Below are 20,307 nucleotides of genomic sequence, written 5' to 3'. Positions count from 1 at the left end.
GGGGAGCACAACTCAATTTAAAAAAAAGAGGAAGAAAGGGCTGGGAACACTGCTTAGTGGTAGAGTGCTTGCCTAGCATGCATCAAGGCCTGGGTTCAATTCCTCAGTACCACATAAACAGAAAAGGCCGGAAGTAGTACTGTGGCTCAAGTGGTAGAGTGCTAGCCTTGAGCAAAAAAGAAGCTCGGGGACAGTGCCCAGGCTCTGAGTTCAAGCCCCAGGACTGAAGAGAGAGAGAGAGAGAGAGAGAGAGAGAGAGAGAGAGAGAGAGAGAGAGAGAGAGAGGAAGGAAGGATTTTTAAGAGACTTTCACTCTTTATTCCACATCCATCTGTATAACTTAAATATTTATGCAAATATGTAAAAAACATTTGCTCTTTATAGAAAATAAGAAAGTTAAAATGTCAAATTTTGCTAAAGTCCAAAATTACTTAAGGAAGACACTGAAATACTAAAAGAGCTAAAGACTGTTGACAGTCAAAAACACTGCAGAATCCATTCCTTCAAAGGAATAAAGAAAACTTGTGGGCAGCACCAAGAGTGATTATAAAGGAATATGACAGTGTTGTCATGAAAAAGCAATCATCATTCAGAGAATGACAGGGTTTGTATCTCAGAGATTGAGGGATATAAAAGATACTGAAATCAGAAACACTATTATAAAAGATGTAATCATTTGAAATGTCCTGTTGAAACACAGTTTCAATAATGAATCCTATTACTGTGGTACAAAATGTATGCTGTGTGGGCATGTTATTTTTGAAAAACTGGAGAGTATAAAGATCTAAATAGTGTGCAGCAGTGGTTCATGTCTGTAATCCTAGCTACTCAGGACGCTGAGGTCTGAGGACTGAAGTTTGAAGCCAGCCTGGACTTATGGGATTCTAACCTCCAATTAACAAGCAAAAAGGCAAAGTGAAGCTATGGCTCAAGTGGTAGAGTGCTAGCCTTTAGAAAACAAAGCTCAAGGAACTGAGTTCAAGCCTCAGAACTGGCGCGCACACATGTGCATGCACACACACACACACACACACACACACACACAGTAAAATGTATTTGCTCTTACCTGTACATTTTCTTCTGTAACCTGAATTTCAGCAGTGTAAACATAATCAATTAGCATCCTCAGAGTCCATCCATCTACCTCCTTTATTCGAACTCGCTTTGCTCGGCTCTCACTCATCTCACCTGAAACACAAAGAGTCCAATCACATTCTAACAGAACACTGCTGTGGAAATTAAATTCATATCAACATAGACCAATGCATCCCACTACCACTCACGGTAGGTAGATAACATGATCAGTCATTCCTTGCAGACCTAAAACACTCCCCTAATTCTTCCAAGAGCTTAGCTGATCAAATACGAAAGCAGTTTTGTCACCACTGTGCTTAAAGATCACATCACATCATAGCAATAAAGGTGCTATGTGTCCGTTTGAACTATAGTGCCTGCAGGTGTAGAATCTGTGCCAGATGCTGCTCACGTTTTCTGAGCCGGGTTTTCTGTACAGATCTCTCTAGTCACACCTAGAATAATGATGGCATCACAACCTTTGGCTACTGGAAATGGGTACTGAAAAGGACTCAGTTGGTGAGTATTGTTCATTCACAAAGCATGCTGATGCCAGTCAGGACCTACACAGCTTCTGCCAGGAGCAGAGGCTCAGCGGTCAGAAGGTGGTCACAACCCTCAAGCAGGAAACAATGAGAAAACAAATTGCCTAAGAAGCTGAAGTTAGTCAATGTCAAAGCATATGACCTATTTTCTAGTCCAAGGTCAGTTCCTGTTTCTCATTTGCAGTAACTTCAGCCTGAAGTCATTTCCAAACTAACACATCTTTCTACTGAAGGGAGCATTTTGCACTGTTGCTTGATAAAGAGTTCAGGGTCTCTTTCCTAAAACACATAGGGGGAAAGTAGACAAGCAGAAGGAGATGCCCCTTAAGCCAGGAGAAGGGGAAACCAGAAAAGAGCACCTATTAGCAGACAATTGAAGACCTAAAATAGGAGACAAACTATTGAATGGTGGGTGGGGAAAGAAAACCTCACTCAAAAAAAAAAAATCTAAGAATAATGCTATGTGCCATGGAACACTTTTAGCAAAATGTCTAGTTCTACTATATTCTGTACTAAATACAGTTGGTGAGCTGATGCAAATCTAGTCTGTCATAATCAACGTTACCTAGTTGTCTGCCCCTAAACTTGTCAGCTTCTTAGGGGTAGGAATGAAATCTTAGTTCTGTATCCCACAAAGTCTGAAATACAGTAACTGAATAAATACTAGCTATATGAATGAATAACTAAATGAAATATAAAATAAGTGATAATTCAAAATGCCGCATTGTAACATAATAACATACACTTAAAACTGAGAAATCTACCTATGAAGGATTTATCAAGTAATACCTATTAAATATCCAATCCTCTATATTCTAGACTGAACTAAACACTTGATAGCAAATACTGTATCATCTCTACTTTGAGAAAAGAAATAAAGTACTCCAAATAGTAAAGCTTAATGTCCATTGCAGAGACTTCTACCCAGGACGATGGAGGTCCTATTTAAAAAAAAAAGAAGGTAACCACATGGGCGCTGGTGGCTCACACCTGTAATCCTGGCTACTCAGGAGGCTGAGATCTGAGGATTGCAATTCAAAGCATCCCAGGCAGTTAAGACTCTTATCTCCAAATAGCTACCAAAAAAGCCAGAAGTAGCAGTGATTCAAGTGCTAGTCTTGAGCAGAAAAGTTCAGGGACATGCATCTAAGCCCTAAGGAGTTCAAGCTGCCAGACTGGCACCAAAAAAAAAATTTTTTTAAAGTGTGACAGATAAAAATCACTTTTCAGGCTGGGGATATGGCCTAGTGGCAAGAGTGCTTGCCTCGTATACATGAGGCCCTGGGTTCGATTCCCCAGCACCACATATACAGAAAGCGGCCAGAAGTGGCGCTGTGGCTCAAGTGGCAGAGTGCTAGCCTTGAGCAAGAAGCCGGGGACAGTGCTCAGGCCCTGAGTCCAAGCCCCAGGACTGCCAAAAAATAAAATAAAATAAAAATCACTTTTCTTCCAAAATTATCAAAACCATGTCATTTTTACATTCACCAAAGCAAAATCTAAGGTTATGAATAAACCTCCCTTTTTTTTTGTATTTCCAAATAAATGATATAAAGTTGACATCTTTTTCCCACCACTGAATGAAACAAATGTAAAAGATGTTTGGAAAAAAAGTATAAAATAGTAAAAGTGCTTTCATTTGCCCAAGTTATAAAGTGTCAAAAATTACTAGACGTGACAAGAAAGCAAACTGTTTATAAATATAAATGAATGTAAATTAGATGTTTGCTTTACAATGGCAAGGATAATGAGTAGAAATTTTAAACGAAGCAAGTGCATTTCCTTGCATTACAATTCTTTATCTGTATAATTTGAAAGAAATCTCACAAGGAAAACATTCCATACCTGTAAACATGGCGTGAAAATAAGGACTACAGGCAGCCAGCACCACTCGGTGAGCAGAGATTTCCATGTCTTCTGCAACAATCGTGACATCACACAGCAAATTTTGACTATTCAGAAAATAGAAAGGAAAAATGTAAATAGCTCCAGTAATAAATGCTATGAAATCCTTTCCAAGTTATTAGAATAAAGCCCACTTTACTAAAGACTAACTGGAAGGAAGACATCCTTTGGAACAAGGCCCTAATAAACGTGAGACATGGAAAATGTCTATAATAAGAGCCAGTGGCCTGGGCCCTTCACTCACAAGCTTGCCTTGGGTTAACACAGGAATCCTTCCAAATATATTCACTGATTTCCCAATGTAAAGAAGTGACTGGGAGCAAACCATCAATGGACTATAAAAGGAAAAGCAGCTTGAACATGAACAAGACAGGTCAAAAGTAGCACAGGGCAGGCAGTCTGACATACAAAATACTAAAAAAAAAAAAAAAAAAAAAAAAAAAAAAAAAGACACGTAGAAAACTAAACTGAGTCAAAAACTTCCCCTCCAAAATTGTGAAAGATGTTTAAAATGACCCTAGATCATCAAGTAAACATTATACACTTGTGGCTGCTTAAAAGCCATTTGAGCACTTGAAGTTGAACTTAGGACAATTTAGGAATATAAAATACCTTATTCCTTAGAGCCAAACTACACCACTTACCAAATTAAAAGCCATTTTATTACCTTAAAACAAACCATATTCAACCATCATAATACCTGCAACTTTAAAACACCCAATTTAATTCCCTTAAAAACATGTAGAGGGGGGGCTGGGAATATGGCCTAGTGGCAAGAGCGCTTGCCTCCTACACATGAAGCTCTCGGTTCGATTCCCCAACACCACATATATGGGAAACGGCCAGCAGGGGCGCTGTGGCTCAGGTGGCAGAGTGCTAGCCTTGAGCGGGAAGAAGCCAGGGACAGTGCTCAGGCCCTGAGTCCAAGGCCCAGGACTGGCCCCAAAACAAAACAAAACAAAAAAACCATGTAGAGGGGCTGGGAATATGGCCTAGTGGCAAAAGTGCTGACCTCGTATATGTAATATGGAGGGCAGATCTGGCCAGTGCCATCATTGGCTGTTGAGGGGTGTCAGGTTGACTCCATCTCAGATTAGTTAAAGACAGCAGAAGCCAACTTCATCTTCACTAAGATCTCCCCTGCCCAACCCAGGGAAGTTCCCCTTCGCTGTGATAAGATTGTGTAAACTGCTTGACCACCTGAGGCATGGAAGGTTCAAGGAACGCTCAAGGTTAAACCTGTCCCCTCCCATGAGTAGGCGAATCCGCCTGCATCTTATGAGCACGGCCAAATCTGCGCACCAAGCCTAACTAAAATGACAGGTTGGTTCAAACAGTTGCTATGGGGCAGACTGTAACTCCATTGGCCACCTGGGTATGACCTGACATGCTCTGTAAATGTTGTAACCTCATTGGCCACCTGCGTGTGGCAAGCATGACCATGTGGTATTTGCCTTTATAACCCAACCCCAAGCCTGGCCCAGGGCGCACTGTCCCAGCTCCCAAGTCTGGGCTGTGACCCTGGCAAGTCAGTATACTTTTTACTTCCCCAATAAATCCATCTTTTTACTTGAGACTGTCTGAGTGGTGGACTCTTGGAGGGATGGGGGACGCCACCCTCGGGCCACATTACATTGTGGTTCCCTCCCTTGGGGGGACCCCATTACAGTATACATGAAATTAATTAGTTAATTAAAAAAAAACATGTAGTAAAATGTGGTATACATAGTACTAAACTCTCTGGGAAATTAATAAAGTCGCCAAAAAAAAATCTTGTCAGCGAAAGAAGTTGCTGATACTGCAGAACAGGCACAAAAAGGTCACATCATGAATGACTGGATGGGTATGGCGAGTGGGAACACCCTCTCCGCACCTCCAATACCCGAGCACTAAACCTCTGTGTCTGCACAGAGAGCAGTAGGTTACACTTGTCCCCTTCCTCAATTATTTGGTCTATTTCCTACTAGGGTAGCCTGCTACATCTTCACTATCCTCGTTGCTCACAAGCAAATATTTTCACAGGAGCTTAACCACTTCCCATGCTGCTTACAGACTTGTTCCTGTGGGGCTCACGCTGAAACTCTTTGGAGAGTCTATTAGCATCTATTCTTCCTCTAACCCAGAAGAAGAAATCAGAAAAAAGGAACACTCCAACACTGGAGATAACTTCATTCCAGAGCCTCACTACTGATGAGCTTGCTGTGCCATTTAAGTTGAAGTATGGCTCATGGGTGGTGCTGATTTAAGAGCTCACGATGCTGTATGAGGCATCAGGCAGGTTAACGTCATAAAAAGACAATGTCTGTCATTCATTGCGTTGGAATTCCTCCAGATTAGGTAAAGAACTGACAACATCTAATATCAAGGCAGAGAATTAAAAAAGCCACTCTACATTCTATCAATTCTGGTGCCTGGGAGAAGATGTTTACTTGCATGTTTCTTTTAGTTAGCCTTTACCACAGGATCAGCTAGGTATTTTTACTACTTTGATTCCCTCTAGGGAAATTAAGAGTAAAGACAAACATCACAGGGCTGGGGGCAGACCATTCCAAGCATGTATAAAGCCCCTGGGTTCGATCCTGAACACTGCAAATAAAAATGAACAACCTGTCTACATTCTTCACAAGTATTGAAACCAGGATTCAAATCCAGTCTGACTCCAGCACCTTTATCCATAACACAGAACTGTCTATAGCTGGATGCTTTTAACATTCTAGTATTCTCTCCACAGAATATAGAGAGGAAGGGGGAAAAAAAATCAAAGGAGAACATCTAAATGTGACCGCAGCTGCTGACTGAAGCTGAATTCTACAAGCAAGTAACAGCTGGATCAAAAAGGAAGAAGAAAATCCCAAACAGAAAGAACAGCGTGGGCTGCTGTGTGAAGAACAAGAATAGCGGGGAGAAGGAAAGGTGTGAGTGAGAGAGGAGGAAGACAGAGCGGGGGAATAGTTACACAGTCTATGAAGGATACCAGGGTTTTCTATAAGTACCAACATATCTAGATACTGAAACATACCACACGTGCATCCTTACATCTATTTTCCTTTTGTCAATAAGCCTTCCTACTGCTCTAATTTCAAGATAGGTCTTAAGTGGAATTACATTTGAATACCTAAAAAAATTACATAATTATATTCAGCTTCAATTATAATTACTCATTGATCCAAACCTTCTAGCACAACACCTGTTGGTAGTCACACATTATCAGCTTGGCCTTCCTGACTTATTAGTTGATGTCAGTTAACTAATGAAGTTAACACATTACCAAAATATCAATGTTGGGTTGGGCCAGTAAGTCTAAGGACCACATCACAAATCAAGGGCATATATCAGCAAATTGTCAGTGTTTGATTTCCTGTCTTTTTGTTTCCAGCAATAACACAGGGTAAGACAGCACTCAAATACAACAGAACTGACCAATCTTTTCACCAGTGTGTGTATCGCTGAGAGTGCTGCATGAATAAGTAAGTGTGCACATCAAATCTGCCCCTGACCTCTTTCTAAATGTGCATCCTTGTCAGAAGTTGAATGACTTTGGCTACCAATTAAAGCCTGGCAATAAGAAGAGAAACATATTCTAGCAGTCCAAACCCACAATCTTCACAGTGAATCTGTGCTCATGTTTACACTGTTTGAAATCTAATGAGGGAATGGACTGTAAAAAAAAAATGTCTTCAAAATAACCAAATTACAGTTGTTCGTCACAAAACATTTATTCATTCCTCATATATCCAGAACATGTCAACTAGATACCAAGTAATGTAATAGCTTACAAAAACAAAAGCCACCAAGACAATGTCCTTGGCCACAAGTAGTTTACAGGTGATTGGGGAAGACACACAAGGAAACAGGTAAGATGAATCCATGACTGAAATAATGACAAGTATAGGGTTTCAGAAAACACACAGGAAAAACTAGGCCCAACCTATGGGCCAGCTTCAGAAAGAAAGCAGCTTCTAAGCTCCAATCTAAAAAGAATAGGAATTACATTGGGGAGGGGGAGGGAAGAAGGGGGAGAGGGGGGAGCAGGTGGACAGGCACTCCACCTCCTAAATAAAATAACAGCACAGAATATGGCTCTTTCTCAGGAAAACAGCACTTTGAAATGATGAACATGGCTATATAGATCAAGACATCTTGGTTTTCTGATACAAAATGTATGATACAATGTTCTGATACAAAATGTATGTAAGAGTAGAAAAACCTAGCACTGCTTTAAAAATACACAGTGCTTGTCTTCTTGAAGCAAAATGTGCCACCAGGCTCTGAGATATCAAAAATAATGAGTTGTCATGTAAGAGAACTGAGTTGTGACTTGCAGTGGGGGTAGCGAGGAAATTTCATGTTATCTGCCCCCTCTCTTCTTCAATCGCTGGGGTGCAGGAATGAGCTGTCAGTGAGAACCCTGGGTAAACACACCCCGAGCCAAGGAAAAGTGCTGAGTCAGCGTGGGGGAACAGCAACAGGCACCAGGCACAACCTTCGAAGGAAGGAGGGAAGAGATCAGAGCCCTGGGGAAGTAAAAAGTAGCCAGGAAGCAGAGGCTGAGCCAGTGGGAACTGCTGCTCTGTCTTCAGAGAAGTGAGGTGGTAAGGAGGTAAGCTGTGTTAAAGGCTAAAATCTTCCTGACTGTTGATTGAGTCATATTGAATGAAATTTCCCACCCCTGACAGTGTCACTTAATAGACAAGACAGATGCACTCTGTCTAAAATGTCAATTATCTCACAGAGCAAGAGAACTTCGCAACACATGTGGCCACCATCTTCCTTCCTAAAATCATGACGGAGGGTGGCATCTGTGAATGCCTGTGGCAAAGCACATGCTGGGTTTAGTAAGACTCACCGCTGCACCACCGAGTCCAGAAAACCAGCAGTCTCCTCAGGAGCCTTACACCTGCTGAGACTTTCAAAACAAGCAGGAAGAGTTGACAGTCACCTTGGAAAGTGACAGAGCTGACTACCAGTGTCAATGAATTAAGGAGGTGTTTTAATCTATACAGGATCCTGGAACAGAGTACTTATCCTTATGTCCAGATGGAATCAAGGCAGAAGAATGAGAGTAAAAATGCACAGGAAAGACACCAGGAAAGCAAGCTGCTACAGGTGTGGAGAGATAGTTCCAGATTTTCAGACTTACAAGAATACCTGGTCACAGCTAAGAGGAAAAGATGGTTTCTTTAGAAATAAAGTGGAAAGGGCTGGGAATATGGCTTAGTGGTAGGTAGAGTGCTTGCCTTGCGTGCATGAAGCCCTGAGTTCAATTCCTCAGCACCACATACACAGAAAAAGCCAGAAGTGGCGCTGTGGCTCAAGTGGTAGAGTGCTAGCCTTGAGCAAAAAGAAGCCAGGGGGGCTGGGGATATAGCCTAGTGGCAAGAGTGCCTGCCTCGGATACACGAGGCCCTAGGTTCGATTCCCCAGCACCACATATACAGAAAACGGCCAGAAGTGGAGCTGTGGCTCAAGTGGCAGAGTGCTAGCCTTGAGCGGGAAGAAGCCAGGGACATTGCCCAGGCCCTGAGTCCAAGGCCCAGGACTGGCCAAAAAAAAAAAAAAAAAAAAAGAAGCCAGGGACAGTGCTCAGGCCCTGATTCGAAGCCTCAGGACTGGCAAAAAAACAGAAATAAAGTGGAAAAAGATACCAAGGACAGGGGCTGGGGATATAGCCTAGTGGCAAGAGTGCCTGCCTCGGATACACGAGGCCCTAGGTTCGATTCCCTAGCACCACATATACAGAAAACGGCCAGAAGCGGCGCTGTGGCTCAAGTGGCAGAGTGCTAGCCTTGAGCGGGAAGAAGCCAGGGACAGTGCTCAGGCCCTGAGTCCAAGGCCCAGGACTGGCCAAAAAAAAAAAAAAGATACCAAGGACACCAGAAAGATGGTGAGAAAGGCAAAGTAAAGAGCTAAGGAAAATAGAGGGTTTCAGACGGCTGAGTTCTGATTGGGTACCTGATGAAATAAATCATAAGTAGACAGATATTCTTAAATCACGGGCAGGGCCCAGGCCTGGAGTTCAAGCCCCAGGACAGGCAAAAAGAAAAAAAAAAGTTCAGGAATAGGGCCCAGAACCAGACCCTGACCCTGAGTTCAAGCCCCAGGACCAAAATGCATGCATGTGCACACACACACACACACACACACACACACACACACACACACACACACAGAGTTCACACTCTGTAATTTCCTAACATCCCTTTAAAAATAGTGATACAAAGCTCACTTCATACAAAGCTCACTTCATACAAAGCTCACTTCAGTTATCACTTCACTTGCCATCTCAGTAACAAAGTATGAACAACCAAAGAGTATCAATTCAAATTTTTCCTGGATGCACAACACAAAATCTAATCATAGCAGTAGCAGGGGCAGTGATACACACAATCCTGGGGGGAAATGAGAGCTTCAACCTCTTCTGTTTAACTATCTTCTGCACTCTAACAACTGCTATTCACACTTAGCAGCTAAATGGGGATTATGTAAGATGCAGGTGAACGCTAGAATATAGGTGAATCACGATTTATCCTTACAGAACATTTTCAACTCCTAAAAATAACTTATGGGACAAACTTACATTTCTTCTAAATAAAATCATTAAGTTATCCCTTACTAATAATAAATTTATAAGGGAAATTTCACAAATTAATTAGTCATATTACAATTTATGCATATAGTATAAAACAATTAAATCAGGCTAATTAACATTCATCACCTCAAGTACGTATCATTTTTTTTTCTTTTTCTTTTTTTTTTTTTTTGTTGGCCAGTCCTTGGGCCTTGGACTCAGGGCCTGGGCAATGTCCCTGGCTTCTTCCCGCTCAAGGCTAGCACTCTGCCACCTGAGCCACAGCGCCCCTTCTGGCCGTTTTCCATATATGTGGTGCTGGGGAATCGAACCGAGAGCTTCATGTGTAGGAGGCAAGCGCTCTTGCCACTAGGCCATATTCCCAGCCCCATATCATTTCTATACTTATCAGAATCAATTAGTTGTATCATTGAAAATTTTAAACATCAAATAGATCCTTAAATTCTAGAAAATAAAAGTTTATGCTTTTTGAATTTATTTTAAAACAAATGCTTCTTTTTTGGTAGCTTCTCTCTTGGCCCTCTCAAAAAGCCTGTTAATTTATGGCTGGGGGTAGAGATTTATACCTGTCATTCCACTTACTTGGGAGGCAAAGAAGAGAGGATTATTGTTTGAGGCCAGTCTGGGCAAAATATTAATTAGCAAGATCCTGTCTCAAAGAACAAACTGGCATGCTGTTACACACATATACTCCCAGATACATGGGAACCATCCGTAGGAGGTCTAAGGTCCAAAGCCAGCCCAAACAAAAAGTTATCTAACTAAAAGCCAAAAGACCTGGAGGTACGGTTTGAGTGGAAGAAGGAAGGAAGGGAGGAGGGCGGGCGGGAGGAAGGGAGGAAGGGAGGAAGGGAGGAAGGGAGGAAGGGAGGGAGGAAGGGAAGAAGGAAGGAAGGAAGGAAGGAAGGAAGGAAGGAAGGAAGGAAGGAAGGAAGGAAGGAAGGAAGGAAGGAAGGAAGGAAGGAAGGAAGGAAGGAAGGAGAAAGGTGTAGGGGAACCCCCTTCTTTGAGTCCCTAGTAACAGCAGGCTTAGACAAAGTAGTGGGCCTGGGGAGGGGCAAACCTAAGCCTAATAACAAGAGCCCAAAGCAACTGGACCTAGGCAAAAGAGAGGAATGAGGAAGACCATTCAGTTTAGGGGAAGTTCTAGGAAGAGAAAGCTTAAGGCTAAGTAGACACACCTAGGACCAGGAATTGTATTGTTTTACCAGAGTTTACTCGAATTGAAATCACTAACAGTAATTCTGCTTCCTCGCCTTGCCTAAACCTGCACAACCACCTGCATATGGTACTTAATTCTTCCCCCATGACCACCAGTGAGTGGTACATCTGATACTTGCCCTTAAAAAGCCCAGCCCTATTTGGCCCCCGGCGTTGTTTGTCAACATCTTGATAGTGGCGAGCAGACGCTGTGCACAGCTAAATAAAGACTCCTAGCCTGATGACTGAGTGCCGGTGACTTATTTTTGTGGGTTCGAGGCCCACCTGGGTATCTGGTATGCTACAGAAGGAAGAAGGGCAAGGGAGGGAGGGAGGGAATCTATAAGGGACTACTGGCTTGTTTTTACATTAGTGTTTTTAAAAAAAAAAAAACCTTTCTCCCATCAAGTTTGAGAATAGATCATTTCCTGCCAGACATGTAATGCTGACTTACAGCCTTCTTTCTCTAGCTCTGACAAGCTGCTTCCCCAACATCCCTAGTCTTAACCACAGCACTCTTTTCTCAAAAACTTTCCATGTAAAGAAGGGGTGGCACTGTCCTAAAAGAAACATACTCATTACCTGACTTATGAAGTGATAACCCCTCCGTACAACACTTTAATACTAACAAAAAAAATTGTGTGTGTGTGTGTGTATATATATATATATATATATATATATATATATATATCTTTCCATGAATCCACTGCCCAATGGAAGTGGACTTCAGTTTCAAGTTTATCTCGTTACTCTTCCTGTCACAATTCTGTCCTCCTCTTGCTTGCTAAGCTTTTCTAAACAGTCCCCAGCAGCCCTTGATTTATGTCATTCCGCAGTTGGATCATGCTACCCCCCAGCTTGTGCAGCTAGAATGGAAAAGGCCTCCACTCTCTGATCCCTGTATGAACTTTACCCTATTCCCATCAGGCCCCAGCGACACCAATTTCGGTGGCCACTGAGGATTCTCCTGTGATCCTCCTTTTCTGTACCTACATTCCACACCACAGCCACTCCTCCACCCTCTTCTCCATTGTCTCCACAGCTGCCTGGATACAAAAAGGATGCCGGGCAAGTCTGACACTGTTCTTGGATCCCAGACAACCTTTCAGGCATGCAAGCTGATTCCAAAGGAGAAGCAGCTGCTCACAGACAGGGAATAAAAATACTGATCAAAAGTGACTGCAACATTTTTAAACTACATTAATTTCCCATTATTCCAGCGCAGGTTGGGCTGAAATACAGAGCTATAGCTCTAGAGCTTCCTGATTCAAAATATAATTTGGTTAGACAAACAGTAAGATGTCAATGTTCTTTGTCTATAAGAGAATTGTTACTCTAACTTAACCTCACAGAACTCCTGTCCTCCCACAACCGTATCTTACACCAACTACAATTGAAAGTGACTTCCCCTCCATCAGCCAAAGGTTCTGACATGTTCTCCAGGCAAAGCTGTTATGCCAGCACTTTATGGTTAGAGCCCAAGAGCAAAGCAGTGGGAACAAAGAACTCTCCCTTCCCAGAAGGCAGGAAACCACGCCAGCTAACCTTTCCTGGCAACAGGAAGTTGATGCAAGGACAGGAAATAATGAGTGACTTTCAGCTGTAGAATAGGCTCCTTCAGATTTTTTTTTTTAAAGAATTACACAAATTGGCGACAAAGGGAAAGAAAAAAAGATGAGTAATTTTTTTTTAAGATTCTCATGAACCAAAGATAGTTCCTTTTGAAAACATTACTCGGAGCTGGATGCCACTGGCGTTTACCTCTATAAACTTGGCTATTCAGGAGGCTGAGACCTGAAGATTTCAGTTGAAAGCCAGCCCAGCAAAGTCCATGAGTCTCCTTCATCTCCAATTAACAACCAAAAAGCCAGAGGTGAAGTTGTGACTTAAGTGGAAGAACACCAGCCTTGAGCAAAAAAGCGAAGGGACAGTGCCCAAGTCCCCAGAGTTCACGCCCGAGTACCAGACAAAAATAAATAAAAACTAACTTTAAAAAATTTAAAACTATTGGCTAATGAATTCATTATATATTGGTTATTGATCAGTAACACTCCAACTGTTCAAGTTGTTCTTTGTTTAAAGCTGGAGGGTAGCTCAAATAGTAGAGTGGAGGCCTAGCAAGCTCAAGACCCTGAGTTCCAACTCCACTATCACAAAAAGAAAAAAGTCATCCTTCATTTTGAAAATCAACTGTTAGCCTTAGTATAATACAGATAAGAAGGAAGTACTATTACTTTATTTTTTACCTATTTTTTAGCTCTCTAAATCCATACAGTCCACACCCAACCTGGGACATTTACATAGGTAAATGATGACTTAAGAGTTAAACAACCCTAGGACAGGGGAAAGGGTAAAAGACTATGCAAGTAAGGAAAGGGGAAAAAAAAAATCCCACAGACTAAGAGAATGAACCTTAGACACAACGTGGTCCACTCTCCACTTCAGTCAAGGCTCAAAAAAGTAAAACAATTGGCCCAAAGCCAGAAAGTTAATCCCAAACCCAGGCATTCACCTCAGGGGAAGGAGCAGTAGGCATTACGTCCTTGTGGCTTAATGAGCCAGGTCTGGGTCAACAGGAGAGCACAGCAGAAAGGCATGTCCAAGCTTCCCCAGCTCCACAGGAGTTGGCAGAAAACGTGAGCTGTGCTGCTAAGAGTCGTCTTTCTCTTTTATAAGTCTCTTCAAAGAGGAAAAAAGGATGCTGAGCACAGTGGCTCCCTTCTGCAATTCTAGTTACTCAGGAGGTTGAGATCTAGAGAATTGCAGTTTAAAGCCAGCCCAGGCAAAAAAAATTCACAAGACTTCATTTCCAAAATGTCAGCTGGAGAAGTGACTCAAGTGGCAGATGGACAGCCAAACAAGCAACCCAAACAAACCTAAGACTGTTAGTTCAAACCCCTGTACAACCAAAAAAAAAGCAGGGGGGGAATGGGAGAGAAAAGACCATTAAAGCTGCCAATCTTAAAATAACCAGATTATTTTTCTTTGAGTCTCACTTAGTAAATGCTGCATTTTATTTTCTATAACAGCAGACACAAGAATATAAAGCTGAAACAGCCAGGCATGGTGATCTATGTCTAGAATCCTAGTACTCAGAAGATGTGATCATGAGTTCAAGGTCAGCCCGGGCTACACTGTGAGATCCTCTCTCAAAATAACCCAGTACCACCACACATGCTGGGTTACTCCAGCTATGCATCCTTCCCCAAAGCAAAAAAAAAAACAGTGTCACAGCAATACTACGAAGGAATGCAAATGATCCAATATTCAGTTCAACTATCTCTTATACCTCTCCCACACACTGCTCAAACTGCAGCCAGTGTACTCTGTTCAGAATACTCATCTGATCAGAACACAGTAAAACCCTTCAAAACAACTGCTTAAAGCTCTTGACACTTTGAGGGAGCGGGGTGGGGGGGTGACACACCAAGGCAGTAGGGGCACTCGCGGGATACCATGTTGAAAATGAACCAAACCATCTGTGGGTGGGGATGGGAGGGAAAAACAGGGAGAGAGCCGAGGGGGTTGACACTATATAAAAAGAAATGTACTCATTACCTGACTTATGGAACTCTAACCCCACTGTACATCACCTTTATATTAACTATTTTTTAAATTTTTAAGAAAAAACGTAAAATTTATAACAAAACACTCTCCAACAGTTTCCCCTCAAGGCCACAACTGATAAAAACCAAAACTGTAAGGCTCTAAGTCTATCAGCCTTCATGTACTCATCCCTGATCCATCCCCCAGCAGACTCCTCAGGGAGACCACTCCTTCCCTTCACAATCCAGGCACTGCCATTCCCTAAGTCTTCAACATTATCCTCTAACCCCACCCCCATCCTGACTGCATCCTCCTACTTCTATTTCCATCCAGATCTCTACACAACCATTTGTCTCCTCGGGGAATCCTTTCTGGACACTACTGGCCACCTTCATGTACCAGGTAGACCTCCCAACCGCCATTACAATTTACAGGAATTACTTCTGTGATTCCTCACTTCCAGCAGTCAACCACGAGCCCCTCCAGGGTAGCAATCAAACCAACTGTGGACTATCACTGTACCTAGTACCTAGCAGATGACTATTTAGAGAATTATTAAGAAGAAACAAATACATGCAAAAAGAGTAAGCTTTTAAGAAGACCTAGAGAGAAGGGAAGAGAAATCTTAGCACGTCCTTCTTCACTAAGCTCTCAATATTTTGAGTGAACATGCACAAAGTACTCTCAAGACAGGAATGCTACAAAGGGTAAAAGGTGAACCAACGCAACACCAATACTTACAAGACAATATGCTGTAAAGCAACTGTACAACGGGGGGGGGGGGAATTTCGGGAGGAGGGAATATGGGAGAAAAATGAGGGAGGAGGTAACAAGTTTGACAAGAAATGTACTCGCTGCCTTACGTATGAACCTGTAACCCCTCTATACATCACTTTGACAATAAAAAAATAATAAATTAAAAATAGGAATGCTGAGGGAGAAAAAACAAACTTTTCATAAGGTGCTAAGAAAACGAGACAAAGACCTCTAATAAATATATTGCCTAGCTACTTAGGAGGCTGAGATTTGAGAATCACGGTTTGAAGCCAGCCGGGGCAGGAAAGTCTGTGAGAATCTTACCTCCAATTAACCACCAGAGTGGTGCTATGGCTCAAAGTGGTAGAGCTCTAGCCTTGAGTGGAAAAAGCTCAGGGACAGTGCCAAGGCCCTGAGTTCAAGTCCTACAACTGACAAAAAAAATACTTGCCTTTTGTTTTTTTCTTGAAACAGGGTCTTATAATATAGGGCAAAGCTGGCCTCAAACACAAAATTCTCTTGCCTAAGCCTCCAAAGTGCTGTGAATATAGGCATGCACTGCTAAGCACAGCATATTGCAATGGTTCTTAATATATATGAAAATTACTTATGCATCACATAGATGATTACCTCCCAAAATGACTGAGACTATCACCACCACCACCAAAAAGAGTTATAATCTTTGTTCCATATTGTTTGTGGCAGTAAATTAGAAGCCTATACCAATGCTGTCTAATGAAAATAAAATACTAAGTCACAATTTTCTAGTACCTATATTAAAAAGACATAAAAATGTTAATAATATAGTCTACTTAACACCAAATGTCTATTACAGGATTATTTTAACATATAATCAATATTTATTTTGCAATTTTTCGTTGCACTGAGTCTTAGAAAGTCATCATTTATTTTCCACTTATAGAATGTCTCAATTCAGACTGGGTCCAAGTTGACTAGAGGCTACCATATTGGACACAGAAATATTATTCCATCTATACTTCTGTAAATTACTATACACTCTTCATATTGACAAAACTGCAGACAAAATGTTTTATGTTCTCCACACCAAACAAAGGAACACCAAGGGAGGGATTTATATTTGCTACAAACAGGAAACTAAAAGGAAAAGACCAACAGTTACATATAGTTAGTGGTACCTTCTTAGTTCGTTCATGACTTTAAAAGCTTTCTTCATGTGCCAAGGATTCACTGTCAGTGGGCAATGTTTTTCAGTATTATCATCTTTTGAATCGAGAGGCTTCGGATGACCCTGCTTTGTGCATCTGTACATAAAAGAAAAGAACAAAAACAGGAAAAGCTCTTATTAAAGATAATTTTGTTCTGGCTTGTCAAGCTACAAGAGATAAATTAACTGCCTCCCTCCCCTGCTCATTTAGAGGAAGTTTCACTTGAAAGGCTAGCCCCATGGAAGGTTAAGACACAATTCAGAATACTTTGGTATGGTCATTATAGTTTTTTAAAAAAGGGGGGAGAGGGAATTACTTCCCTGGCTTCAAAGTTCTGTCAAACAGGAATGCAGAAAACATAGTAAAAGTGGTTTAGCTTAGCTCTAACCAAAAATGCTAGAAAATGATCTCTGCTGGAAATAAACTTGCTTTATCATTTGCTATAGTAGTTAAAAAACAAAAACAAAAAACAGGACAAGAGCAAGACCAGGATCATATCTTACACAGGCTTCAGACATTTAAAATCTAATTCAAATTTTGCTCTCTAGCTGCAAGCAGACTTACCCCCTCTATTTTGGACCTACACTGATAAGGGATAAATCAGGCTAGCCAATGTTAACATGGAGTATTTTTCAAATAGCAGTCACTGTACCTAATAGTAGGCATAACCTCATTAGAATCCTCACAGATCTGTATGGAAACAGCCATTACTTCCCCATTTAACTGAGGAAAATAAGTCTGAGTAACTTTGTAAGTGGTAAATTTGGGTAAGAAAGCACAACAAACCTGACCTGCCATTCATGTTTAGTAACATTTCCTGAATTTCATACTTAAACTTACACTTTTAAGAGCACAAGTAGTATTAGTAGTGGTATAAGATCTAGGGGTCAATGTTAACATGAACAATAGGGTATAGGCAGAGAATTAACTACAAATCAGTGGGCACAAGAGAAAATTTTGAAGGGATACCCAACTCTGAAAAGTTAATTTAAAAATCTTTTGATTGTGCAATTATAATGGACAGATTCATGATTTAAATTATTTCTCAAGAAAATTATTTTTAAAAAATCAGAGTACCAAATTAAGCCTTAAAGACATATGCATGCCAGGTGCTGGCGGCTCACACCTACTCAAGAGGCTGAGATCAGAGGACTGTGGTTTGAAGCCAGCCTGGACAAGAAAGTCTGTGAGAGATTCTTATCTCCAATGAACCACCCCCAGCTGTGGCTCAAGTGGTACAGCACTAGCCTTGAGCACACAAGCTCAGTGTCCAGGTGCTGAGTTCAAGCCCTAGGATAAGTAGCCCCCCTCAAAAAAAAAAAAGAGAAGTGTGTGCTAGCAAGTAAATGGCTACATATACATGAACTACGACATTTCCTTTCTTTAAAATACTATGTTGTCATTTGATAATTCATTCAGCAATATTTTAGTGTCAATCATTTACCAAGGACTGTTTTCAAGGCACCTAGAATCTATCAGTGAATAAAACAGAGATTTCCCCTTAGCTGGGTGTCAGTGGGTCATGGCAGAAAAGTCTCTTATCTTCAACTAACCAGCCAACACACACACACACACACACACACACACACACACACACGAAATGGAAATGTGGTTCAAGTGGTAGACTGCCAGCCTTGAGCAAAAAAGCCAAGCAGGAGCATGAGGTCCTGAGTTCCAACCCTCCTGCCATCACCAAAAAGACAAAAAGACATCAATTCTACTTTATTTCTACTTGGAAATTGTTTTACAAGAGTCTACCCAATGATTCTCCACAAGAGATTGTATCCAAAGGGAAAGCACACTGCAGAAGTGAGAGAATAGAGGCACCCCAGCTAGGACCTGAGGGGATGTGTATGTGGGGGACTGAGTTAAGAAAGGCAAGAAGCCAAAAGGCAAAATCCACACAAGAACTGGACTGGAGGAGAAACACTTGACGGTCGAAGACCACTATCCTCTTTCGCACTGTAAAGGAAACAGGAGGAAAGCTGGGGAAAGGATATGGAGCCCACACAAACTTCCTAGAACACTACATGCTGACACAAACAACAAGTTAATATTTACCCATTTCCCCTACACTTTAATAATTCATAGATCGAAAGAGAGGAAAACATTACACTGCAGATTAGACAGATTATCACGGAGATATTTTCAGTGTTCAAAGTGCAAGTGAAAGCAAATCTGCCCAAATAAGAATATTGTTATTTCATGGTCCACGTTTCCATATTTGCTTAAGAAATTAAGAGACAAAAACTCGTGGCATTACAGCATTAACTATATGGCACTGCCGTACAGTGGTTGATGTCCACATGGGTGTGTTGCTATTCTCAGCTCTTACTTTTTTTTCTCTCTTATGTACACCAGAAACTCAGCACAGAAAAGCATTTATTCAAAGATCTAAAAGAGTAAGAAATAACAGTGAGTTTCCTTTTTAAGTGTTCCTTGTACAGAGAGCCACTTACAAATACACCACCCCTGCTGCACAGGGCTATTTTCAACCCTAATGCCCTTTCCTTAATTTCCCATTTCCTATGTGGCTTTGTGTTGGCTGTCTTTCACCCAGGGGAGCTGAGTAACAGAAAATGATGCCTCATTCCAAAACTATAGGTGTGAAAAATGTGCATATAGGAGGAACACACAGCTAAGTCGGAGGCAAAGGCTCACCCTAAGTTACAAGCAGCAGCCTGAGTTCCACCTTCCAGAGGCCTTTTCCAGAAAAGCCTCCCCTTCTGAGAAAGGCCTTCTAAAAGTTCCCAAAAGGAACTGGGTGCAAGCAGCTAACGCATGTCACCTAGCTTACTCAGGAGGCTGAGACCTGAGGACCAGGGCTTGAAGCCATTCCAGGCAGGAAAGTCCGTGAGATTCCAATTAACCACCAAAAAAAAAAAAAAAAAGTGGTAGAGTACCAGCCTTGAGCACAAAAGCTCAGGGACAGCAACCAGATCCTGAGTTCAAGCTACACACGCACGCACATACACACACACACACATATCTAAAGGAGACACTTTTTCAACTTGCTTCCACCTTAGAAGTCGTTCTCCAACTCTCACTCTACAATTAATTAGTCCTAGTTGAGCAACCTATTGTTAATCAGACAGATCTGAGGTTCCAAAGGCTTGGATTCCAGTTTACAGCTATGCTTTATAAGACATAATAAAAAAAAAAAATTTCCTCCAATGACTGACTTGCACAAATTCTCAGCTGTGGAAAAGACTGGCTCCTCAGATAAGACTTTCTCCCATTGCCTAAGAAGACCACACTAATGGCAGTAACTAAAATAAAATAAAGACAATGAATGTTAACGTGGGTGTTTCCCTCAAATAGTGGAGATTGTATAACAAAGCAGAAGTTTTTAACCTACTGCAAAAATTGCCCCCACACTAAGGTTTGAACCCAGGAATTTTTCAGTTTGCTTGCTTACCACTGGCACACTAGCACTTCAGCCACTTTTTCTGATTAGCATCTATAGATAGATCTATAGATGAGATAGCATCTATAGGACTTTCTGCCC

At 41.6% G+C, this 20,307-nt stretch overlaps 1 protein-coding gene across 2 annotated transcripts in view; it reads right to left on the bottom strand.

Moving 5' to 3' along the window:
- Klhl2 (kelch like family member 2) overlaps positions 1–20,307 on the bottom strand; it is an 87,939-nt gene that overhangs the window by 55,780 nt on the left and 11,852 nt on the right. Inside the window, exons 2-4 of one of the 2 annotated variants that reach the window (XM_048330313.1) lie at positions 16,770–16,895; positions 3,462–3,568; positions 1,067–1,188 (exon numbers count right to left, since the gene is read on the bottom strand). In XM_048330313.1, coding sequence (XP_048186270.1) covers positions 1,067–1,188; positions 3,462–3,568; positions 16,770–16,895 — 355 coding nt within the window. Of the gene's footprint in view, positions 1–1,066; positions 1,189–3,461; positions 3,569–16,769; positions 16,896–20,307 lie in introns of those variants that run through there. The other variant, XM_048330314.1, reaches the window with a different exon arrangement.

The sequence above is a fragment of the Perognathus longimembris genome, chromosome 21 (assembly GCF_023159225.1).
Source record: "Perognathus longimembris pacificus isolate PPM17 chromosome 21, ASM2315922v1, whole genome shotgun sequence".
In the NCBI taxonomy this organism is placed as follows: domain Eukaryota; kingdom Metazoa; phylum Chordata; class Mammalia; order Rodentia; family Heteromyidae; genus Perognathus; species Perognathus longimembris.
This window is presented reverse-complemented; position numbering and strand designations above follow the sequence as displayed.